Here is a 26,550-nt window from a genome sequence, read left to right as displayed (position 1 = left end):
ACCACGATGCATTGTTGGTTTAGCCCATGCAGTTTTGCAAGGCAGCAGAAATCTCGAGGCCAGCAGGGAAAGAACATTTCAACAAGCATGTGAAGTCCATAATTAGTGGCCCTGAGTTTGTGATTATAATCTGCTCTCCACTGGGAGGGCATGGGAAGTGAACCAGGACAACTGAATTTTGAGTTAATGAGAGCAAGGTCATCTGAAGTGTGTTCTCCTGGGAACGGGTGGTCCTTGCAAGAATGACACGCCAGTAAGTGAGGGTTTCAGCCAAGGGCAGCGTGCACGGCATCCCAGCACCCACCGTTGGTGATGCTTGGAAACCCAAATGTTGGGAGAAAGCGCCTTGGTCACGGTGCTGGCCTGAAAGGACGAGCCTGAGCTCCCAGATATATTCCCTGACAAAGAATGTTTAATTGCACAGACTAAACGTATAATTTCATGAGTAAGTTCAGCATTGGCAAAGTGGGAGGTATTTGAGATCCTGAGCCCAACAGAGTATTAAGCCGAAGAAGTCTGCCACTGTTTTTCCCTCTTTCTGTTTAGGTATAAATAACAACGAAGAAATTCTAATCCCTTCAAGCATGTTCTTTTGTCAGAGAAAAGGTTTAAAAATTTTAAGAGCCACACAGTGCTTCTGACTCTGTCTTTGCTTCTAAGAAAAGCCCTCACATCTGCCTCTTTGTTCTCTCTGCTCTTTGCCTCCTCCAGATTGCTTGTATCCAAAGGTTTATTCTGAGGATGGTGTAGAATAATAATAATAATAGTACTTAGCAGCCACAAGTTCTTTAAAAAATTACCTCATTAATTCTAAAAGCGGGGTAAGTACCATTGTCTTCGTTAGGGACCGTGGGAGCCAGGCTGTCCCGCTGAAGGTCACAGAGTCTCCCGACTGGGTGGCAGAGATGGCGCGGGGTGCGCGGTGTGGCTCCCTCCCCTCCCCGCTCATGTCTCGGGCCTGCTCCTTACATGAGGGTCACACTCAGATCTCTTAACTTCTTGTCAGCGGTGACTTGTTGGGGACAGATTTGATCACTTCTAAAGGGAGCGAAGCTTGAAGTGATGCACATCCCACTGCTGTGAAGTGAATTATTTGGACCTTTGCAAAATGTGGACATGCAGGGCCCAGTTCTGAATTCGCATGAAGAACTCAGTCGTGTATTATTAGATGAGCCAGTTCTATTTTACAGTTTGCTGCTCTTCTTATTGTGGGTTTCTGATAGCCACCATGGTGAATATTTCTTTTGGAAAATTGAAATTAAGTATCTTGGTTTGCAAAAGACCTAACTTGACTTATAAGCCTTTCCAATTCATCCAAGGATTTTGTTTGATAAGAAATTTTAGTATTTGCAAAAGCAGTACTATCTATTCTCTATAAAGAAAAATAAGTGTATTCCTTTGACATCGATCCCTGGGTGGCGCAGCGGTTTGGCGCCTGCCTTTGGCCCAGGGCGCGATCCTGGAGACCCGGGATCGAGTCCCACGTCGGGCTTCCTGCATGGAGCCTGCTTCTCCCTCTGCCTGTGTCTCTGCCTCTCTCTCTCTCTCTCTCTCTCTCTCTGTGACTATCATAAATAAATAAAAATTAAAAAAAAAAGAAATCTCTAAGATTTCATTAAAAAAATAAATAAAAAATGTATTCCTTTGAGAGGTTGTTTTTATTGTTTATTTTTCCTTTTCTTGGAGTGTGAGAGAGGGCATGAGCAGGGGTTAGGGGAGAAGAGGGAGAGGGAGAGAGAGAGTCTCAAGCAGGCTCTACACCCAGCGCAGAGCCTGATTCAAGGCTCGATCCCACAGCCCCGAGATCATGACCTGAGCTGAAACCAAGAGCCAGATGCCCAACAGACTGAGTCACTCAGGCTCCCCAAGACGTTGATTTTAACAACGATTAAGGGGAAAAAAAGAGGAGGAGGCATTGACTCTGAATGGTTAGAAGAAAATCTGTCACGATGGTGGCTGTCACAATGAGTTTGTAAAATACATGTTTGCTGAAACAAGTTCAATTTAATGTCTCCTCATTTTTTAATTCTGTTTTCGTTTGTCACTGCTGTTGCCCTGGCCTGTGCCTCCCACCCATCTGCCCCTCCCTCATGTCATTCATTCTTCTCCCCTTCCTGCCAGGGTCCCTCCTTGCCTATCTGTATCAGCTGCCGTGCTTGCAGGGAATACTGTCTCATTCAATTTATTTTCTGGCCTCTTTGTTGATGCACATTTTAGAGTTATCTGCAATGACAGCGTGGGCTGATAACCTCAGAAATTTCTAATACTCCATGACAAGATTTTCATTATTATTTGGCACTCGGTGTTTTTGAACTGCATTCTTAATAACTCGGTGGTTGCAAATCCTCGAATTTCACGGTGCGGCCCACAGGTTCCAGGCAGAGTAGTTATCATGCCCTCACATCAGGACGCATGTGGCAGGAGGCAGGGCGAGGTCGCGTGCAAGTTGATTACATGGAAAATCGCTGGTCACAGGTTCTAATTGTACTGTCACCACCGACATACACAGTACACCCAGGCACAACAATTAACCTCGGCTCAACGCCTGAGCTTCCCGGGCTGGAAAACGAGACAGCCGCAGAGGGCTGATGGAGTGCTTGATGCATATTGGATCTGCAGTACGGGGCAAACCAACTGGCTCCTGCAGAAGACAATTGATTATAAAATTATCCAGAGGGCAGCCTGGGTGGCGCAGTGGTTGAGCGCCACCTTCGGCCCCCGGGGTGTGATCCTGGAGACCCGGGATCGAGTCCCGCGTCGGGCTCTCTGCATGGAGCCTGCTTCTCTCTCTGCCTCTCTCTCTCTCTCTCTCTCTGAATAAATAAATAAATAAATAAATAATCTTAAAAAAATTATGCAGCAAGGAAAGGAAACACCGTGGGGGTAGCCCAGGGTGGTCCAAGACACATGCATGGCTTGGGGAAGGAAATTTCCTTTTCACTCCACTCCACATGGGTCATCAACCTCCCCCCTCCTGGGAAAGCCATCCTTTTAGAAAACGTAGCCCCCATTTGTTCCCTGGAGCTCCTGATCTCCCCTGGTTAGCCCACTGATGTTCAGCTTCTGCCTCTGCTGGAAATGTCCCTACAAAGAGTGCCACTGCATCATTGGCCCTCTGTTGGCTGGTCACCTGTTCTCCTGCTCTTGCATCTCACTGTGACATTCAGTGACCTCCATCACACTGTTCAGTGAGACGTTGCTCCCCTGCCATTGCTCCCATGCCATGTCCATACCCTTCTCCATTCTCTCTCTCTCTCTCTTTTTTTTTTTTTTTTGGATGTGCCCTTTGCACATGCAGACACCAAAATGTTTGTGGTTGCCAGAGCTTTGTCTTTGTCTCTTCTTCCGTCACTCCATATGCTGTTTCTGGCTTATCTCACCCCCCATTCCTTGTGTTGTGACCACCTGCCTGCTCCCAGGAATACTCCTGCAGCTCGGATATCTTTGAGGACCTTCTGCTGGGCAATGAGCAATTTTATCAAGTATCAGACAATTGGAAGTAACGTGCCCAAAATAGAAGTTACTGGTCTCCAAGCATGGCTTATCAATATTCCATTTTACCCTTATAGGCAGGAATCCAGGTATCCTAGTGTCACTTTTCTTTTCCTAAATCTCTCACATCGAATTGTAACCAAATTTTATCGATTCTACTTCCCTGACATCCCTCTAATACGTCTGCATCCCTCACCAATCGTGCTGTTGCTGCTTTAGTTAAAAAAACCCTGGGCTTTCTATTTTGGAACAGCCTCAGAAACTGGTTTAGCTCTCCCTGATTATTCTTCAGAAGACTCCCAGATTAATCAGTTCACAGTGACCTTGTATGTTTTTTCTGCCTAATAAGCTTCATTCCAAATGCTGTCCCTGCACCACCCTCTTGAGAATCACCCAGTGTTAGGGTGGCAGTGCGTTCCAGTTTGCCGGGGACAGTCTCTCATTAATGCCTCTGGTTAGAATTGAGGGGTAGGGATCTGGGTGGAGGGTTATAACACCCTTTGGGCTTGAACATGTTTATTTTTCTTTGCTAGAAGCATCTGCCTTTACCTGCCTGTTCAGAGTGTCCTTAGCTTTTGGATTTCTTAGGAAGCTTAATATGGAGACAAAACTTAGAGTGAAGAATTCTAGGAGGTGAGAGAAGGCCATGCTACCATCACAGGGTGGCGGATCGTATCTTAGCACAGTGGTACAGTTAGCGATATACCCCTGGCACAGAAGGGATAAGAGAGAAAAGGAAAGTGGAACTGTTACAAAGACAGTGTCATCTTAGGAGGGACAGTTAAGGAGAGTTAAGGTAGGGTTTGGGCTGACTTGAGGTGTTGGTATGATTTCAGCACAAGCACTCCTCAATGGTATCAAATGGAATCAGGCAATAGTAATTAGTGTCACATGTAACAACTTGCAGATTTCAGGCAGATTATTTTGTTTCTTATCTCCTAGAAGAAAATATTTCTTAATTCCTGTCAAAGTAATAAATCTAACCAGGACTTATATTAAGGTGTTTCAGAAAACAGGATGGAAATAAAGCTTAATGTTTTTTTAAAAACACACATTTGGCTGGTTGCCCATTACAAAATAGACTTACGATGTCCAAAGTAAGCGTTGGTTGTTTATTTCCTGGAGCCACTTAAGAACCTTGCTTGGCTAAGAAAAGAAGGCATTTCTGTTCTTTTGTCTAACTGAAAACAGACTTCTGCTTTTTGCCTGAACATAAAACGAACATCTGAAATCACAGTTTACTTGACATCATATTTGATTTGAAATTAAGTTTCAAAATAATAAGACAGAATATCATACTATTCCCCTTCTGATATCTTCACTATGGCTGAAGTAGATCCCTTTCTCATGACAGGTCATAAGTGAGCTGAAATGAGTGATCTCTAATCTGTTTTTAATTTGTCTTTTATCTTTGAGCCCTATTCTTCTATCAGTCGTTCAGCTTTAACGATGTGTTTAAATAATTCTCTAAAAGATACATACCACTCCAGAAAACCTGGCCACATTATAAAGTTAGAATAATGTAACCATCAGATTCTTCTGCTACTTCCAACTGTGCAAAATTGAACACTGACATTTGAGAAATAATATTTTCCAAAATTAACTCACATGTCACATTGCATCATCCTAAAAAGAACAGAGTGATAGTTTCATTAGTTGGTTCTCAGCAAACCTCAAAGCAACTCTTAAGAATAATCTGTTAGATCTTCCAAAATGACATATGGAGATTCCAGAGCAGGTCATCAGTGCCCCCTTCGTGTCTCTACTAACATACGTTTGCTTTGGACAGAGTACTTGAAACAAACTACATTAGCCAAATAGTGTATTTTGCTTTATTTTGTTTGATTCTTGCCTCCTTTTTATTTTTATTATTATTATTTTTTAGTAATGTATTCTTTATTTTTTTAAAGAATTTATTTATTTTTATTTATTTTTTCAAATTAGTGTTTTCATTTTCTTTTTTTTAATAATAAATTTATTTTTTATTGGTGTTCAATTTACCAACATACAGAATAACACCCAGTGCTCATCCCGTCAAGTGCCCCCCTCAGTGCCCGTCACCCATTCACCCCCACCCCCTACCCTCCTCCCCTTCCATCACCCCTAGTTCGTTTCCCAGAGTTAGGAGTCTTTACGTTCTGTCTCCCTTTCTGATATTTCCCACATATTTCTTCTCCCTTCTCTTATATTCCCTTTCACTATTATTTATATTCCCCAAATGAATGAGAGCATACACTGTTTGTCCTTCTCCGATTGACTTACTTCACTCAGCATAATATCCTCCAGGTCCATCCACGTTGAAGCAAATGGTGGGTATTTGTCGTTTCTAATGGCTGAGGAATATTCCATTGTATATATAAACCACATCTTCTTTATCCATTCATCTTTCGATGGACACCGAGGCTCCTTCCAGTTTGGCTATTGTGGACATTGCTGCTAGAAACATCGGGGTGCAGGTGTCCCGGGGTTTCATTGCATCTGAATCTTTGGGGTAAATCCCCAACAGTGCAATTGCTGGGCCGTAGGGCAGGTCTATTTTTAACTCTTTGAGGAACCTCCACACAGTTTTCCAGAGTGGCTGCACCAGTTCACATTCCCACCAACAGTGCAAGAGGGTTCCCCTTTCTCCACATCCTCTCCAACATTTGTGGTTTCCTGCCTTGTTAATGTTCCCCATTCTCACTGGTGTGAGGTGGGATCTCATTGTGGTTTTGATTTGTATTTCCCTGATTTGCCTCCTTTTCATTACAAAGAAAAACACTCCTAAATGAATGGCATGGAATCCAGGTAGCAGGAAGCTGAGTAAAAATGACAGCTCATGTCCATTGAGCTGGCCGCAAGCTGGATACTGTGCTCGGTGCTTTCTGTGTTGTAACTCATCCTCATAATAATTAGTGAAACAAAAATTATCAGCTCCATTTTGGAGATGGAGAAACTGAGGCAGGGGATACGTTACCTTCTCCCATTGGCCCTAGAAGTGAGTACAAGACACAGCACTAAAACCCAGGCAACCTGACCCCTGAGGCCTGTGCTCTGATGTTTATCTGGCTCTAAGAGAGAGAAATGTGCCACGAGGCAGAGGTGCTGGGCTCTGAGGGGAAGATGGCAGCAGATGTAAACAGACTGAGTGCCCTCTGGCTATTGGTCAGATCCTATAAGTAGTGCCTGTAGCTTCACTCCTTTGGGATATATATTATTATCTGAGTGACTGTGTATGCAGAAGACTAGACAGGTTAAGTTCCTTTCCTAGAGTTGCCCCAGGGAGGTCAGCCACAGACCTGCATGGCCAGGGGATCCACCCCCATGTTGGAGCTCTGGTCCCCTGCACCCTGCCCTCCTCCTCGTTTGTGGCACAGACACAGTCAGATGAGACACGGAGAGAGAGTATGTGCTCAGAAGAGCAGCTGGTTCATAGCAGCCACTGGCTGAGAGACAGATGTTGATCATCATCACCATCATCATCGTGATTACTTTAGCTGAGAATAAGGTGGATTGTTTCCCCTTAGTCAACACCTGTGATGTTTAGGAACCAATACGGGGAACGGGATGTATAAATGTGAAGATATGAGCTACCGTGGAGATTCATGATCACGAAAGCTCAGGTTAAAATAAATTCTGAACAGGGGTGAGCAGACCTGAGCTTCCCGTGGCCACACCTTCCTCGGTCAAGTCAGATGGCCAGTTCTTCACTCTGCTTTAGTTTATTTCTCTTTATTGACATGAATAGTCATGAAATGCTTGATTGGAGTATCTCTTTAAATGTATTTTGAAAGCTTTTGAGGTCTATGGGAGAGTTGTGAGAATAACATACCCTTCATCCAGTTCCCCCACATCAACAATTTACACGGCTGTGCTATGTTTGTCCAAACTACGGAGTCAGCGTGGCTACAATACTATTCACTAAACTATAGGTTTATTTGGATCTTTCCAATTTTCTCACCATAGGTAGTTTTCTGCTCCAGGATACTACATTGCTTTTAGAAGCAACTATTTTGGCCAGGAAATTAAAGAGAACAAAAACTGTATTTTATCACTCAATTCAGTTCAATTCAAATACTTCGAGCAGTGCACCTTGATGATTTCTACCGAACCAGATAAGCAGTGAGAGTCTGCCAGGTATAAGGCATCACATCACATCTTTGGGATATAATAAGAGGAAAATTATTCAAGACTATATTCTAGCTGAAAATAGAATGCATGCCGAGAAAAACAATTAAACAGACTTTGAGAATTCAAAATAGAAGAGGGACTTCAAAGAAGAACGTGTTGAAAGAACAGTAAGATAAAACTAAGGGTTGCCCCCCAGCAGCTGAGAAGCATCTCTGCCTTCTGTTTGAAAGGCTGTTTTTCCCCTAGGAGTGGATCTGACCTCACTACGCCAGATGAAGCTTCAGAGACCAATGAGCATGCTAACGGATGTCAAACACTTCTTATCAGGTGGCGGAAATGTTGATGAGAAAAATGATGAAGGAGTAACGCTGGTAAGTCTATGTAACTGACTCTGAAATATTGCTTACGTAGAGAATTTCAGTTGATTTCTACTACATAGAATTAGATACCATTAACTTGTAAAACTATCTTTTTTTCTGATTTAAAAGTACTACATATTTATTGTAAAAATCTTGAAAACACATGAGTACCCAAAGAGCAAAACAGAAATCATGTGTGTCACTGCTCAGAGAAATCCAGGGTTTCCAGGTTGGTGTATTTTCTTCAAGACTTCCTTCAATGTATGTTTAAAATTTTAGAATAATTTTTGTGCATTACTTAATGTGATTTTTGAAATAGAGCTTATAGGAGAATGTTTTCATTTTAATTTTAAAAGAAAAAATTATGGGTTACTCCAGTGAATGAATTTCTGAATCCAAGCAAAATCATGTCATTACTTTTTTTAAATATATAGCTGAAAGGCACAGTTGTGGTAATGTAAAAGAGAGTACAATTAAATTTGGATTAATTCTAATATAAGCATAATGTCTAATCATGAAAATTAAAAAAAATCATTTGGACTATAAACCCATAAAATGTACTTGAGCTGGGCATGCTGGTGTTAAAGTTAATTGTGGTGTATATAAATGTATTGTGGCTCAGGGAAAAGATTGAGAAAAATTAAGCTAGCAGATGGGAGTATGACCCTTGAAGCATGAGATGTGTAGAAGTGTCTGGAACCAGAGATACTATTTTTACCATGGAAAAAATAAGATGTGAGGTTGAACACAGTGATGAGAGAAGTGACTAGTCTAAATGGGTAAAAGTGGTGTGAGACCTAGTACAATTTTAGATTTGTTAAATGCAAATCAATCACCTTGAGACATCCAATAGAATAATCTTCCTAGATATTGATTTTGGACTTTGAAATATAAATTTCAAAAGTCTATAAAAAACATAATGCCAAGTTATAAGCAAAGAAAACAAAGCATGTTTAGAATTTATTGAAAAATCACACATTCAAATGGAAAAATATTGTAATCAACCTTTTAAAGAGACATTTATTAATCACATCCTGTGAACAAAATAATAATGAACAAAACCACAAAAGTCCTGTTGTGGGCTCACATTTCGCTGTGGAGATACATAATATACAATATAAATGAGCAAAATATATAGCAAAGGAGAAATAGTAAAGACGAAGACAATGACATGCTGGGTGTATTGTTGACATTTTAGAGACATACAGTTAAGATGTCACTGACAAAGAAATTCAAGTAATGACCTGAGAGAGGTCTGCACACATTGCAGGTGTGCATGGGAGCATCCTAGGCTGAACATTGGTAGGTGCAAAGGCCCTGAGGCAGGTGTGTTGTGACTTGGAAATAGTACAGAGCTAAGCAGAATAAAGGAAAGGAGGGAGGTAGCTGGCCCAGATTGCACAGGGTCTGTATACCTGTGTGAGGACTCTGTAGTTACTCTGTGATGGGAACACATCAGAGGGCTCTCAAGAGAGCCAGGTATGGTCCTACTTCAGTTCTAAAAGCATCACTTGCTCTGACTGCTTTGTTAAGGATGGACTATCAAGGGGCAGGGCTGAAGCCGAGAGTTCAGTTAAGAGACTTTTCCGGTAATCCAGTGGTTGGTGGTGTGGACCAGACAAAGCTGCAGGAAGCTGAGAAGGTGAAAAGTGGCTAACTTCTGTCTGCATGAAAAGAAGATCCATTGGGATTTCCTGATGGCCATGTGGTAGGAGAGAAAGGACGACTGCAGAATGATTCCACGTGTGTTTAAGCTTGAACAACTGGAGTGATAGAGTTGACATTCAATGACGAGAAGGCAGAGGACAAGGACAAAACGAGGTTAGAGCAGGAACAGCTTTGGAAACATAGAGCTACAGGTGCCCCTGAACCATCTTCTTGGAGATGTTGAGTTTGTGGTTGGATCCTGGAGTCTGGAATTCAGGAGCAGTCTGGACGGCAGAATCAATTTCGCAAACACTGACATCTATGTGACATTGAAAGCCTTGACCCTGGATGAAATCACAGATTTGATACAGAAGGAAGAAGAATTTTGGACCAAGCCATAGAGCTTAGGAAGAAGAGAAAGATCCAGAAATGAGACTGGAGGGAGGAACTCCCAAGATGGGAGGAAAAGCAGAAGAATGAGATGTTTCAGGAGCCAAGGAAAGCAAGTATGATGATGAGGAAGATGAGGATAAGGAGGAAGTGGTTGACTATCAGATACCACTGAGGGGTCAAGTGATTGGAGATGGCGAATTGGCCGTTGGATTTCATATTGTGGAGGTCACTGGTCTTCTCAGCAAGGGCAGCTTCAGTGGGGTGGGAGCCTCAAAATCTAGACTAGAGTGGGTAATGGTTCTTTTAACACTAATGTCTAACACAGAGCAGAAACCCAGTAGAACTTTGTTTCTCTGTTTGCCATCAAATATTACATCTTCATATTTCTTTTAAAAAATACACTGCCAAATAAAAATAGTATGAGTTTCAAATACCACTAAACAAAAGGATCCACCTACTTCATTTGTGAAACTGTTGAAAGAATCAATAGAGAGCAATAAATTGCTATTGTGTTCAACCATCTTCAATTTTGACATTCTTTGTGACCTTTTTTTATTGAGCAGAGAGCATAAACGTTGCAAATAATTGTTTTGTAATAACTAAATGATCATCTTTGAGCTTTTTATAAGGAAAGTAACAGTGATTGGAAGGCAAGGAAGCTGTCCCTGGAAGATCACAGCATGTAGCAAGTGGCAGTTTAGATCAATTCTTGTGTCTGAATTGGTTAGACTATCGTGTTAAGGACTGCCAACCCAGAGGTGTCCTCTGGATTGTGTGTTTCTGTCTCTTCTTGGTGGGAACAGTTGAGAAGACATTTGTCCACAAATTTCTAATCCTCAGCTGGAATATGATTGTGGTTCAAATTTAGGCATAATTTCCCACACATTTAAGTTGTACAAAAAAGATAAAGCTACAATTAAAAAAAAAAAAAAAAAAGGCCTGTTACAGAGCATATGAAAATGGGTTCCTGAGTTCCAGCCCATATATGCTCTTCGAAAATTCTGCTGTAATGACTTTCAGATACATTATTAAGGTGCTAGTTCTTTACTCTTTTGTCACAGAATTTGATAGATAACATCTGGCCTTGGGACACACTTACCTGGTTTGTTAGAAAAGAATTATTCATGATGTGCAAACATTAAGCAATTTTATTTTGTCTCCATTTGTTATTTCGGTGGTGCCAATTCATTCCTTACTTCTGGATGAAGGCTTAGCCAATGCCTTTCTAGCTTTCTAGCCATTTTTAGGGAATAGACCCTTTATGGTTACTTTATGTCACAACACATAGCCTCAATTTAGAGATCAGAGTGCCTGGTCCTATATAACCATGAAAGTCCCAGCTTGTATGAAGTCAGGGTTCACTGATCTTTTTTTATGCCTTATTACCTTCTAAACCTCTGGTGTAGCCATGGATTCCATGTCAGAATTGTGTTTTTTTGTATTTTTTTTTAATTTTTATTTATTTATGATAGTCACAGAGAGAGAGAGAGGCGCAGAGACACAGGCAGAGGGAGAAGCAGGCTCCATGCACTGGGAGCCCAATGTGGGATTCTATCCCGGGCCCCCAGGATCGCGCCCTGGGCCAAAGGCAGGCGCCAAACCGCTGCGCCACCCAGGGATCCCCAGAATTGTGTTTTTAATGTAACAAAGACGGTGCCTCGAATTACAAAGAAAGCCAGTTATATGGAAACGTCATAATCCTAATATTAAAATTAAATTTGTGATATGTAATGCATGTGCTTCTTTATTAAGGCACTAAGTAACAGATATAACATTACCATGATTTTAAGAGTAGATTTGAAGATGGGTGATATTTGGAGGTGTATGCTATGACAGCAATGTTATAGGAGCATATTTCTTTTGATGATAGCAACATAGGTATGTAGCCTAGGTTCACTATTGAAGAATTTGCTAAATTTCAGTTGGAGCTAGAAAAAAAAAACTAATCATTTTTTACTTAAAACCCAACCAAATTTGCAAATCCCCTGAATCTCTCCATAGATCCTGCAGGGGCTGGTGGGCTCAGGTGTCGAGGATCCTGATTTCAGCGAAATCTTGAACCTGCTGTGGCAGAGTGTTGCATCAGACTAGGGAATCCATGGAAGGGAGGGCGGCCATGGACATCTGTTCCCCTCCCGCCACTGCCTCTTCAGTGTCACCGAAGTTGAGAGAGAGGAGGGGAGGAGACAGACAGGCAGAGACACAATGAGAGCTGGAAGGTTTTGACTTGACCTTCCTTGGGAGAGTCTCCTGCTCTCTGGGCAAGAAGCTGACCCCTTCGCTTGTGAGGATGTGGATGTTCTTCATATGTCACCTCTCCACCCCCCATCGCTGGAAACCTCCAGATGGTCCTTGACACCTGCCTCAGCTCTGGGGAATCAGGGGCACCCCAGCCTGTCTCTGCTGAGCCAAGCTTGCTCTTCAGGCATCCACCTGAAATAGAACTGAAAATGAACATGGCTTGTCCCTGGAAAAAAACCTCCCTGTGTTTGCTTTTTGCCCCTGCAAACTCATGAGTGCAGACGGATGCCAGTGTACCAGTGGCTCCCCATCCCTGCACACTGAAGCAGAGAACCAGGCTACCTCTTGCCCTATGCTCTTTCTAATCAGGAATCAAAACCAGTAACAGTGTCTCTGCCAAACTCCCAGGGACATGTGACTTCTGTCAGTGGTCACCAAAGCCAAGATCTCTTGACTTGAATTAGGGAGGAATCCAGCCCCCGCCCCAACACACACAAATTTCTCACATGTTCAGTCAGTCAGTCTTATCTCTCATTTTGACCTATTATGCCCTCAGTTTAGAGGTAGAGCTCGCAAGAAATCTAGGCAGGGGTGCCTGGCTGGCTCAGTAGGTAGAGCATGCAACTCTTGATTCCAGGGTTGTAAGTTCCAGCCCCATGTTGGGCATGGGTGTAGACTCCTTAAAAAAATAAAACATTTTTAAAAAGTAATTAAGTCAGCTTTTGGGCAGCTGTTTTCAAATGTCCATATGTGGTCTCGCTTTTAGATATGTACTATCTTCATAGTGAAAACTGTGGTGAGAAAAATCCTCTGTTAATCTAAGACTAGAATTGGAAAAAATTTGAAGTTATTGGTTCAAAATTGGGACTAATTCCTATAGGCATTTGAAGAGCTATTCCTCAAGATTGATTCTCATTTACTCCTCACATAATTTTCATCAGTATTTGACATGAACCTCAGAGTGACCTTCCAGCGGTAGAGTGGCAGGGGTCACACATCGTAAATAAGACCACATTCAATGGAAATATATTTTAAATTTTACACATAGATTCTTTGTAGAAATTAGATTCACAAGAATAAGACTGAGTGAGTGACTTAACAATGAAGACCCAGGTTCCATGTTACACAGTCAAAAGGAGTTAAATCTGGGTGGTGAAAGCTCTTCCAACATACAAATGGGGGAAAAAACAGAAAGGGAAATACTGAGATCATTGACTACAACAAAAATTAAAATGAACATTTATGCATCAAATAATGAGCCCATTGAAGAGGCAGATAATAAACCAGGAATAATACTTGCAACAGGTCTTTCAAAGTGTTAATAGTTTTAAAATATTGCGTAGATTCATATGAACGAAAAAGATCATCTGTCAATAGAAAACTAATAGAATCAATTCACCAAAGAAAATACAACTACCCTATAAATATATCAAGGAGACCCACTGGTAGGACTTAAGCACATTGAAATTATTTGCAGTCATTTTAAAAATAAGCAGTGCTGAAGACCAGAAAGCTTAGTGTCTGTGAGGGAGAGTCCCTCCACACACTGCTGGATGGGGTGTGAATTGGCACCAACATCATGGAACTCGGTGAGGCAGGGTGTGTAAATATGTTGAAAGAATGTTCATTATTTTAGAATAACTGTTCTATTTCTGGGAATTTATTAGAAGGAAAATACCAGAGAAGCAGATATAGGGATTATCCACACAAAAATACAGCAAATACATAAAAGCCCAATAATTAGGAACTGGTCAGGTAGGATGATCCTCAGTCTGAGCTCCATCACTTCACAGGTGTGACTTCTGCTGGTTGATCATTCTCTCTGTCTTGACCCCAGCCTCTCCCACCACCTATATGAGGAAAAGGCTGTTTCCACGAGGATCGCACTACCGCAGACTTCTAACTGGGGTCTGGGACTCTTGTGTATTTTCACATCTGAAAGGTTCTGGGACCTGAGGATGGTTTTGATGAGTAGAAGGAGGCTACACGCCATGCTTAATACACACCACTGTGCCTTCACGGCTGGTGTGCCCGGGGAACGCTGAAGCAAGTGTGTAAATGGTGTCCATCTTCCAGAGTCGAATGTTCTAATACAAGATAAGGAAACTGTTGGGGAGGAGGTGGTTTACGGGAAGAAGAAAGATGCTGTATTTAAACCAATAAATTATGGGACAAACCAAGGTTTGTTAGAAGCACTAGTATTGTGCTCTTACCCTGGTGGCCTGGCCAGCTCGGGTGTCCACTGCCCTTTGCTGTTTCAGAGTATCAGTGCTGGAGAATGCAGAAGAACGTGGCTTCAGCCCATGGGGCCAGGCTCCCCTGGGCCAGTTGCCTACATTAACTCATCCCAGCTTTTGCAGCTGCAAAACCAGGACAGTGATAACTGATCACAGGCTGTACAGGCTAGGGGGAATAATGATAGCTTTTAGGGGCAGTGTTTGTGAAGCTGCTCTGAAACCTTGTCCTGTCTTGTAACTAGATAGGTGATTTCCAACTTGCCGTAATTTTCCAGAACTGTCCTTTTGCAGTTGTCCTTCCAAGAAGCTGCTAATTGTCTACAGAAACAACAGCTGCTTCTGTGTTTCTCATAAGACCCCATAAAATAGCAGGAGAGGAGTAATCTAAGACACCACAGTGATAAGCACTTTCACGCTTTGGTGCCTGACATCTTCCAGTAAATGTCAGGACAGGGCAGGGATATAACTTAATTTCAGAAAACAGACATTTTTTAAGCTCTAACTTAGTGATGAGAAATGTCCACTGGGGTGTCTGGAGGCTTGTTTATGGATTCAGAAGTTGAATGCCTGTAGAATCAAGGTAAAGGCTCTAAGCTCTTAATATTTTACTCTGATGAATTTTTAAAATTCTGTTATCTCTTGTAAAGAAGTAGAAAGACTCAAAGTCAGGGGTTTTTGCTGTCCTTTTGAGATTGCCTAGGATTGAATTTGCCTCCAGAGATGTCACTGGGAGCTCATGCTTTGGATTGCTTTTCTACCCAGTGAGCCAAGACTTTCCTTCTAGTCTTTTCCTTGAAAACAGTGCCTGAGATGGCGGGACCCGGAGTTAGGCTGAATTTGAAATGGTCGAACCCAATTTTTGCCCCGTGGAAAGCAAGTCTTCTCATTGAGGAGTTTATCCTTAATGACAAGTGAACTTGCCTTTGTGACTATCAGGTGCTAAGCAACAAATGGACAGCTCTTGGTGCAGTTTTGTATTAAAAGTGGAAACCTTCCCAGATACAGATGTTACTGCACACAGATCAGAGTAACCTTTGAATCATTATCTGATCATTCAAGTAATGTAGACTAAATTTAGGAGCAAGTGAAAGATTGGTTTTCTAGGAGAACAAATGTATAAAGTTATATTTTTCTAAGAAACTTGTGGGCATTTTATTCTTGGGACTGTTGGCTAGACTATTAACAAGGTAAATTCTTTGTTTAACTAGGCATGAGAAGATTGATATGAAACAATCTCTTAAAAAAAAAAGAAACAATCTCTTAATGTTTATGCCTTAAATTAGACAAATATATTTGTTCTTTCTGTGCAATGAAGTATCAGAAATAAGCATGGAAGTACACGCTATATATTTAAAGAGCATGATTAAGTCCAAAGGTGGAAAAGCAAATGTTTTTGCTGAATCTTATTAATATATATGTACACGTATTTAATAAGTCCTTTGACTTTATTGTAATTTTATCTTTGTAATAAAAACAGACAGAAAGCTACAAAAATCCAATGCTACAAAACCAAGAAGAAATCATTGGTTTTACTACTTTTTTATTATTTTTCTTTTTCCTTCTTTATAGCTTCATATTAAGATGTTCATGAAATCAATTAAGTAGTTACTAAATAACATAATTAAATTGGGTATGATGATCGTTTACTTACAAATCAAGGCTGCTGTGTTAGAAACAGGAATTATCTCATCTGAAAGTCTAAATCATTCTCCAAACCCAGATCTCCTCATTACAATGAGCATGCTCCTAGGGCTTCATGCTTAAACCTCAGGTTGCATTTGCAAACTAAACTGGGAGCGTGTTCAAGTGAGAGCTGCATGATCATTTTAGGTCCAGCAGGATTAGCTTATCCGGTGTGCCTGCCCCTATTACCTGTTCCAGAGCATCAAAATGTTTACATTTCCTGTTGTCATTTATGTCCTCGAATCTCCTCCAGTCACATCAAATACAGGGCTAGAATTTCAGAGCCACTCACTACTTGTTTGACTTTTGGGCAAGAAATGGTAAAGCGATCAATTATTATATTTTGTATTTAAAAGTATTCAGATTATAGTAGAAAGGATGCCACAGAGGGAAATTGAAATTATATGAAAAAGTGTTCAGAGTCAGAAGGAAAATAATAATGAAGCCATAAACTTTTGTTTAAAGAACAATGATGTCCACTTATATTAAAAAAACAAAAATGCAAAGAACAATGATGTCTACTTATATTAAAAAATAAAAATGCATGTATGTTCTTTTTTAAAAGGTATTTTTAGATTTAATATTTTATTAGCTCTCTTTAAACCACTGAATAAATTGTTTCGATGTTCCTGATTTTTTAAAGTTACATAAGAAAATATTTCTTTACTGCAGTTACATATGGCATGTGCAAGTGGCTACAAGGAGGTGGTGTCTCTTCTCCTCGAACATGGCGGAGACCTCAATATAGCAGATAATCAATACTGGACACCACTCCATTTGGCAGCAAAGTATGGCCAGGTAAAGTGATCTCCTAAATTATTTTTAAAAAATAATTATACAATTAATGCATCATTTCATATTTAATTTTTTTTATTTTAAATTTATGTACTGGTATGAAATTTAACTTTTAATGGCATTCTATTAGTCAACAAATATTTTTTATGGTTGTAAGAAAACATGTTTTAGAAGAATACATAAAACATACATTCCTTGGGAATCTGCATATTATAGTCAAAATTGTTGGAGAAATAATACAAATTCATAAATATTTTTCATATAATGGACTTATTATTTCTTAACGTTCTATAGTACTCATTATAGTTTATAATTTAATGAATTGTTAATAATTCTATTTGTTCTCTATAGTTAGTAGAAGTAAAGCAAAATTACATTTTATGTTTTAGGTTTTCACACTAAATTATATTTCATCTTAATGAATAAGGAATTAATAGCAGATTTTTTTTCCTCTGAATTGATTTTTGGCTAATACAACTTGAGTTAGTATCGTGCAAATTACTCTCTCACCAGGTACCATTATATCATAAGGAGGAAGCAAACTGACTTTTAAACAATTTTATGTGGCTGAATGTGACAGCAGTGTTTATAATAACTGATATTGAAATATTGAAATCTATTTATGCAACACACAGTATTCTGTGCTGGAGAAAGCCTGAGTAATTCTATTTTAGAAGAGAATTCATTGTTACATAAATATGGATTCTTGGGTTAAACTTGTTGATTCTCAAACCTTGACCTGGGGATAACAATCACACCCGTTAAGTTCATAGTAAGTTAAGTCTCTTAAGTACTAACTGGTATGCAAAATACCGATCATAAAATCTGAGCACTGTAGTTGAAATAATTGAAACCGTTTGCATTTCACACTACTTTTTAAGACTTTTAATATTTATTTATTTGGGAGAGAGAGAGAGAGAGAGAGAGTGTGAGCATGAGCAGGGAGGGAGGGCCAGAGGAAGAGAGAGAAGCAGGCTTTCTGCTAAGTAGGGACCCCGATTCCAGGGCTTGATCCCACAACCCTAGGATCATGACCTGAGCTTAAGGCAGCTGCTTAACAGATTGAGCCACCTAAGTGCCCTGCATTTCATGCATTTTAGAAAAAAAACATTGTTTAGGAAAAGTCTTTCAAAATAATAAAAGCATTATTTGCTTTGATAACATTTGCTGCGTGAAAAGGTTCATTCCTTCAATCAGTGTTTCTAACAAGCTCTTTATTAAGTTATTAAAACTGTGTTTTAATCAAGTGAATGTGTGAGTAAATGGATAGGGTAAGGGCATGAGGCTGCAGGTGGCTGAAGTTGTTGGTCTCAGGAGTCCAGGAGCCCCAGGTCCTCCCAGTAGATCATAGGAGTATTGGGGAATCAGTAACCTTGGTACACACATTGGTGCTGTATTTCTAGCCCCCTACTGCACTGGAGGATGCTGGGTGTGAGGTTTTGTCTTTAGTAAAAAGTAGAGAAGCACACATAGAAGCAAGTATGGTTTTCTAGAACACGACCTGTTGGTCTGTGCTGAAGAAATGGTAATCAGTGAATTATCAGAACGTGCTCATCATAGTCAGGGCTCCCTCTGGAAGGAGCTAAATCTGCAAGGGAGCAAGAGCTTGGTAAATGCAACAGAATGCTACTTATTACAACTCAATTAAGGGTTTCATTTTACCCAATTTTTCTGACTGGACTTTTAGATTTTGGATCAAGAATCCTTTCAAAGAATACAAATTGGTTCCATTAACCACTTTCATAAGATAATGTTCTCTGGGGGAATTGGGCTAAATTTTTTTTAATATATTAATATTTTTTTATTGGTGTTCAATTTACCGACATACAGAATAACCCCCAGTGCCTGTCACCCATTCAATCCCACCCCCCCGCCCTCCTCCCCTTCTACCACCCCTAGTTCATTTCCCAGAGTTAGCAGTCTTTACGTTCTGTCTCCCTTTCCGATAATTGGGCTAGATTTAACAGGTTTTATTTAAAGACATGCTTTGGACAAAATCTATCACTATTTCTGTTATTAGACATTTAAATAATTTTTATCAGAAGCTGGTGTGTGGTTTTTGTTTTATTTGATTGCACGACAAATGAAATATTTGGTATGAGGTGGTGTATTTTATTTGTTGCTGTATTTTTTGGTTCTGTGATTTCCATTTTTTTTAATTGAAACTTCTGTGTCTTTGATGGAATTTCCTATTTTTTTCATTTGTTTTGGAAGGATTTGTAGTTGTTTGTTGAAGCATTCTTATGAGAGCTGCTTTACCATCATCATCAGATGATTCTGGCATGATTCATCTTGTTGTTGTCATCATCCTTTCTCAATCAAGCTGTGACTTCCTGATCTTGGTGTGACAAGTGATTTTTTTAATTGCATTTTGGAAACTTCAGCTATTGTGTTATGAGAATCTTGGTCTTCTATAAATCTATTTTAGTCAGCCTGTGTAAGTTTGGCAAGCAGGACCTGGTCTACTCCAATGGGTTGTGGTTCCAATGAGAGGTTAATTTTCAGACCCTGTAAGGTGCCATTTTGGTCCACTTGGCTTATCTGGTGTCTCTGGGGTTCTCACTGTTTTCTTCTAGTGCCCCCAAAGGGGTGGAAGAGGTTTTCCCATGCGAGACTACTTCTTGTCTCGGGGTGAGGTGAGGGATTTCCACAGGGGCAAAAGAGTTTTATGGCTGGGGGCCTGTTGTGGTCGTATGCTCCCTCTTGCACCTGCCTCCTCCCAGCTACTTTTGCCTCTCATCGGGGAGAGGAGTCTCAGCTCCATGGAAGAAGAGTGCTTGCCATGGCACTTCATATTAGCAGATTCTGGTGCTGGACTCACCTGAAGTTGTCCGAGGGACACAGTTGGAACGTGGGAGGGATGCATCAACCAGGCCCTCTTCTGCCACTAAGTTGGGCTGGGAAATACCAGTCTGGGCCAAACTTTGATTGGGTGAGGTTCCTGTCTGTGGTTCCTCCCTTTTGCAGGTCCTGAGCCAGTTTACCTTACTCCTTCCCTCTTCAGAGTCCTTGGGTTTACTGTAATTAGCAGGGAAGATCAAGAAAGAGCCACTCTAAGTTGGAATGTTTTAAAACAGCTGCTCTGTTCCAAAAGAACTCCTTACTTCTGAAAGCATCCTGAAGCTTAATAAAGAGTGACAAAAGAAAGTTAATTTATGATTATTTTCACATGAAACCCATCTGTGGGCAGAAGAGAAATGGAGATGCATTTATGCAACTTCTATTCTAAAATGTCTACTGGGATTTTTGATTCTGTGTGTTGAACATGTCTCAATGTGACTGAATATTACTGACTCATATTTTGAAAGAATATCTAGATGTTTCTGTTCCACTTCCTGGAAGCTATATTGCTAAGGCAGCAAGAATTAGCACTGTCAGAAATTACATCCATTAGGCAATAGGATGGAGCTCCAGATCCTTTTTCCAGTAGTGTGCCTGTGACGTTGGAGGACAGGAATTCTGTGTGAAAATAAGGAATTGACTTTTCAGGGGTACACAGGAAACTCTACAGAAATGGGAAGTTTTACCCAAGAACCTACATTTTTAAAATAAGATTTTATTGATTTATTCATGAGAGACACACAGAGAGAGGCAGAGACAGAGGCAGAGGGAGAAGCTGACTCCTCGTAGGGAGCCTGATGTGGGACTCGATCCTAGGACCCCGGGATGACGTTCTGAGCCGAAGGCACATGCTCAACCACTGAGCCACCCAAGTACCCCAAGAAACTACATTTTTAAAGTGCCTACCATTGAGCTTTATTATGGGATCCTGTTAAAAAACAGGATCAGAGTCTGATAAAATTTGTATCATGGAAAGAGACATTTTATATAACCATGACACAAGACTAATGAATATATTAAACTAATAAGATGGGTTGGCTATATGGTTTAAAAATATGGCATTTGGTTTTAGTAATGAAAGTAGATTTTTTAAAAGGATTTTATTTATTTATTTGAGAGAGAGAGACAACAAGAGAGCACAAGTGGAGGGAGGGACACAGGGAGAAGGCTAAGCAGACTCCCCGCTGAGTGGGGAACCTGACGTGGAGCTTGATCCCAGGCAGACTCTTAACCAACTGAGCCACCCAGGCACCACATGAAAGTAGATTTTTAACGTGTTTCATTTACACAGTTATATTTAACAACAACAAAAAAAAATGTTTCGATATATACCAAGCATGATACCCGCCATGCCTTGATAATGTATGACTATATGGACTATAAGCCCAATATAATGGCCACTCCGTTCCTAAGGCTTCCTGGAGATTCCCATCTCACACAAGTTGTAAGATAGAGGAACGATTAACGAATAAAGCAGGGAGAATTCATGGATAGCAGTGCTCTCACCCCATTACTTGCCATTTTTGAACAATTTTTCAAACTTTGGGTTTTCTAAATCTATGTGTTCAGTCTAGAGAAAGAGTTACAAACTTATATGGGAAATGTGACCCAAAGCTATGTTTACTTTGCAAGATGCAGACTGATCAAGATTGATGTTTTTATTACCATTCTTCAGTGCACCAGTTATATTTCTAACGCTGATCATTTATTAATGATAAGTGAAGTAAGAAACACTTTCCAATTGCTCCATTTATTCTTTCAAAACCAGCTGAAAACCATTTGACCCCAACTTTTTAAAAAGTGACTTTTTAAAAAATTATTTCTTGTATTTCCCAGACACTTCCCTACACAAACACTGTATTTCATTCTGCCTATCCAAGTGATTAAGCCAGCTTTGTTCTGAGGAACATGGCCTTCTCGCTGCCTCTGAGCATGGCTCTACCACTGGCTGGCTGTGTGAACCTAACAAGCCTCACTGATTCTTCTTCCATACAGTCTGGCCCCAGGGTCTTCAATCAATGAGAACTATCAACCTCTGGTAAAGAGGGGATTTTTACACAGCTCAGGAGATTCTGGGGAATGATGAAGGCAGATGCATTAGACGTGTGTTAACATCAGTTGGTGTGTGTCCTGGTTAATTGATCCAGTTGTTACATTTGTACAGACAAATGTCTGACACAAAGGTTTCCAGAAATGGCCATTTATCATGTTCAAATGAGGCAGATTTAAAAACTAATGTCACCTTTATCCTCTGCTTCTCTAGAAAATGACTAGCCATTAGTTCCCTATTTTCTAAATCCTTATACATTTTAGTACCAAGAATAGATCTGAAGATCACATGTGTCTATTCCATTTTGCTCCATTAGGCCTGTTCAGGTGGAGTCTCCATCAAAATGTAAGCTTTGAGCAGTGAGGGCTGTTTGCTTGCCCTCTGTGCTCAGTGTCCAGCCAAGTAACCAAAGGAATTGAAAGAATCAACCAAAGTATCAGAGGCAGAGGGTTTTTTTTTTTTTTCTGTTAGAATATATGATACCAAACCCAAAATAGTATTCTTCAATTCAGACTAAAAAGACAACTAGGAGATCTATATTAATAGATTTTGAGTAAATTGTATCTCAATTATTTTGTCAGGAAAATCCCATCTGATATATAGAATTATATTTAAAAACTATTAACTGTGAAGATGCCATTTAATATTTGGTTTGGAAATAACTAAGAAATAGGTTTCATCTGAATACAAGTTATATGGATGGAAGATTTATAACTCTCTAAAGAAATTTACTGTAAATAAAGATATCTCAGTTTAGAAAAAAAGCTTTAGAAATGCTAACATTTTAAAAAATTAATGGCATTTTTAGAGACATTCATAGCAATTTCACTTTCTTACAAATACCTTACAATTATAAACACCTTTATGGAGAAGGTAGTTCGTAATTTATAGCAGTTTTTCTTACTGACATTTATACTGGGATGGCATATATATTTTAACACGTCCTTTTATAAATATGTTAACTTTCCAGTGAGAAAAAGGAGATTCTTGTTCTTGTCTAAAACTGGGACCTGAATAATTTATGTGACCAGTGTCTTTTGGTTCCACAGTTCTTTCATGAGTCGTATGTACAATAAAATTTGATTCTAGCCTTGGACATATATTTGGTGTTTCTAATAGGATTGGTCAACAGTACAACAAAAGACAAGAAAGTAACTTCACTGATGCTAAAACCAAAGTATCCTTCCCTTCAAAAGTATTTTGTATTACACAACCTGCATCTCCTGATGTTCAAAAGAATCTTTTGTATTCTCAAAAAATATTTTTACCCAAGTTCATAAGCATTGAGAGATACTCAGAGGGTTTATTAATTATTATTATTATTATTATTATTATTATTATTATTATTATTATTTCTTTGCTTTGGGCAAACATAAAGTCACTCCCTGGTTTTCCTCCCACTGCTCTGAGCACTCAGCATTGACAGCTCTGTGCTCTGTGCAGGGTCCCTCTCTCAGTGTTTACACATCTTTAGGGAATCTCCAACCCTGCAGCTTCGAGCCTTCCATGCCCATGGCTCCCAGAGCTGCCTCTGTTTCCCTCTCACTTTGCAGACCCCTGAGGACCACTGCCCAGTGGGTGATCTCTACCAGCCTTCCCAACTGGACTCCTGTACAAAGGGAATGATCAGTTCCTTTCTCGACCCCAAGTGTTGTCCTTTCTAGGTGTCATTTGCTCACCACAAAACTGGGTATCATCCTTCCTCCTACCTCTCCATCTTCCAGTATCTAATAACCGCCCCCTACCTAGGAATGGCTTGGGGCTAGGTGAGGTGTAATTACAGCTCCTACCCTATCCAGGGCAGCACCATCCCTACCTGGGGATTGACCCACCACCAGCCTGTTGCATCACAACTCCTTCTGCACATGTAAGCTTTGTCAACACAGGTGTCCTCACAGTGTCTCCCCACAACATCTTCTGCACTGCTGGGGACAGGAAACACACACTCCATAACACAGTTTGGGAGTCTGTGTGCCCGGGCTTCATTCCCTAACCTCTCCCCTACCAGGTTGGAGCATGTAGCCACACTCGACCACTTCCAATTTCTGGACTGTGCCATTGTGTGCCTCCTTTCATGTTCTTGGCTCTTCCTGAAATTGTCAAGTGGCTCAATCTTACATGGGGGACCACACGAAGATGCCACTTCAGTGACTGCCTCTCTCAGTTACCCGAATTCCAGTGAGGAGGCTCCCGCATATATCCAATGTGGCCCCTGTGTCTCTGGAACACATCAGTCATCACAGAGCCTGCAATTGCCCCTTCATTTGTCCCCACTGCCCTCCAGTCTTGTGACAACCGAGTGTGTGGACAGAGCCCTTTCTTATCAGCACAGGGACCGACCTAGGACTGGCAGTTCTGTTCACGAATGAGGGAGCCCGAATCTACCCTGGAGTGGCAGGTGCCTGTCTGTCCAGCCGACAGTGACTGCATCTACGCCGTGGGGTCTCGAGCCCATGAGCCTACATGCATGCTGGCTGGCCAATGGGAGGGATGGTCCCCAGATGCACGTGTCTGTCACCAGTGCCCCAGAAGAATGGCATGCAGGCAGAGAGAGTCCAGCCAAGGGTGGGCAGCATGGACAACATCTGTTGGGTAGCATAAGAGGTCATCAAGGAGTCTGACCGGGAGGAGATACAGGAGAAGGAGGCTGCCACGTAGGAGGGAAGAGGGATCATCCCTGGAAGGATAATCAGATACAGGCAGGATTGGAGAGCCTGTGTTCTCAGGGATGGAGGCAGAACTCGTGTGTCTAATGTGAAATCACAGTTGGATCACAAACTGGGGTAATATTAACAATTTATTAAATGGTTTTGTATTTTATGCCTGAAATCCTTCAGGGGTTTCTGAGTTGGAAGCATTTACCCACTATAATGTAGAGCTTGCACCAGTGGGGTAAGAGATGCACGCTGGGAGTTCTGGGACCTTTAACACTCCAGTTTCTTATTATTTCATTAAGTGAAATAGCGTCTCAACTGGAAACCAGCTATGTCCAAACACTCATTGCTATTGTTCAACTTTTTAAAGAGGTCATTTAAATGACCATCATGGAATTAATTTTGCTAAATTCATCCAAGCTGAAGGACAGCTCTCTGAAGAATGAAGTCCATATGCAGCGAAACTTGCATGGATTTAAATTTCAGCTTAAGTACATTTTCTATTAGCCACACAGGGTCTCCTTTTACACACTCATCACCCCCCTACACACACACACGTACACACACACACAGTCACCATATCCTCTGGAGCCTTCGGTGATTATAAACATTCTTGTCCTACTGGTGACAGATTCTTACTGGATTACACACTCGACTTAGTCACATTTGAAGCAGTTTACCTGAAGGTGTTTTGCGAGGGTAAAGCAAATGTTCCAGAGGAGAGAAATTGCAATTAGCACAGGCCTGTTTAATTTAGTTCTATGCCATGCCTCCCTGATTTCTGATGGGAGGCACATGGGAAATACTGACTCTAAAAAGAGAAAGGAATTCCCCAAATGAGAGAAGTTTCCTTCTTCCACACATGAGTGCTTTATTTTTATGGGCCTGAAATAATATGAAGTGGCTTTTATTGCTAAAGATTCTTCTGTAGGAAACATTTTGCTTTTATTCCTTCGGTGCTGTCTGTCTGCACTTCTGGTTGAGAGAAGTGGTTCGCTAAGAGATTGCACAGGTTTCTCTTTGGAGTCTGGACGCACTGAATTGAATTTGGAAACGCAAAGCAATTGTTAGACACTGATAGCTGACATTTTTTGCAGAGATATGAAAGCGTTTAGGTTTATGACTAGTCTTTCAAATCAATGAAAACTGAAGGCAATCTTAGCTAATTTGGGGCGTTTTTCCCTTTTCTTCTTCCTTTACTTCCTTTGTCCTTCTCTCTCTCCTGCTCTTCATCTCTCTTCTTCTCTTTCGTGTGGTTTCAATGCAAGCACATCACTCTCATCTTTAATATAAAATGAAACTCCTTCCTATGCCAATTTTAATGTCCTAGGAATATGCCCTCTATATTTTATCTTTCATACTTCAAGAGTATCTCTTTCTTTAGTAAACTATTTGGAAATAAACTACATATAAGCACTCTGCTGTAACATAATTTAAATGTTATTGATATAATTTGTGTTCTATGAAACCAACACTCTGGGAAAGCTAACAATGAGCAGACTATTTAAAATCTAATTAAATTTTTAATGAGAATACTAATAAGAACAGTCATTGGTGGGTGGGGAGATGCCTCTGTGTGCAGGATGCAAAGCTTCGTGTGTGGGGAGAATACCATAGCACATGTTACAAGAGCAAAACCCAAGATTGGAAAAACCAGTCTCGTTCTCATTACTATAATAAAGCAAAAAATGGAAACAAAGACAAAATTGAGAAAGGAGACAGAAGGTTAAGAATAACAAAGGAGGGCAGCCTGGGTGGCTCAGCAGTTTAGTGCCGCCTTCAGCTCAGGGTGTGATCCTAGAGACCCGGGATCAAGTCCCATGTCAGGCTCCCTGCATAGGAACAATTCCAATTAAAAGCCTAAACACTTTCTTTTAGAAATTGAAAAGTTCATTCTAAAACTTTTTTAAAGATTTTATTTATTTGTTGATGAAAGACAGAGAGGCAGAGACACAGCTGGTGTCTATCCAACTCGGTTTAAGAATTTGAATGAGAATATTTAGTTTCCTTACTCAGCAGAACATTAGTAGAGTGCTACTCAGGTTCTG

At 40.6% G+C, this 26,550-nt stretch overlaps 1 protein-coding gene across 2 annotated transcripts in view; it reads left to right on the top strand.

The window, feature by feature from the left end:
• The window catches only part of MYO16 (myosin XVI), a 594,113-nt gene that overhangs the window by 228,977 nt on the left and 338,586 nt on the right, over positions 1 to 26,550 (top strand). For both annotated transcript variants that reach the window (XM_077854971.1, XM_077854970.1), the window contains exons 6-7: positions 7,849 to 7,973; positions 16,835 to 16,960. In XM_077854971.1, coding sequence (XP_077711097.1) covers positions 7,849 to 7,973; positions 16,835 to 16,960 — 251 coding nt within the window. The remainder of the gene's footprint in view (positions 1 to 7,848; positions 7,974 to 16,834; positions 16,961 to 26,550) is intronic.

This window comes from Canis aureus, chromosome 17, assembly GCF_053574225.1.
Source record: "Canis aureus isolate CA01 chromosome 17, VMU_Caureus_v.1.0, whole genome shotgun sequence".
Lineage (NCBI taxonomy): Eukaryota > Metazoa > Chordata > Mammalia > Carnivora > Canidae > Canis > Canis aureus.
This window is presented reverse-complemented; position numbering and strand designations above follow the sequence as displayed.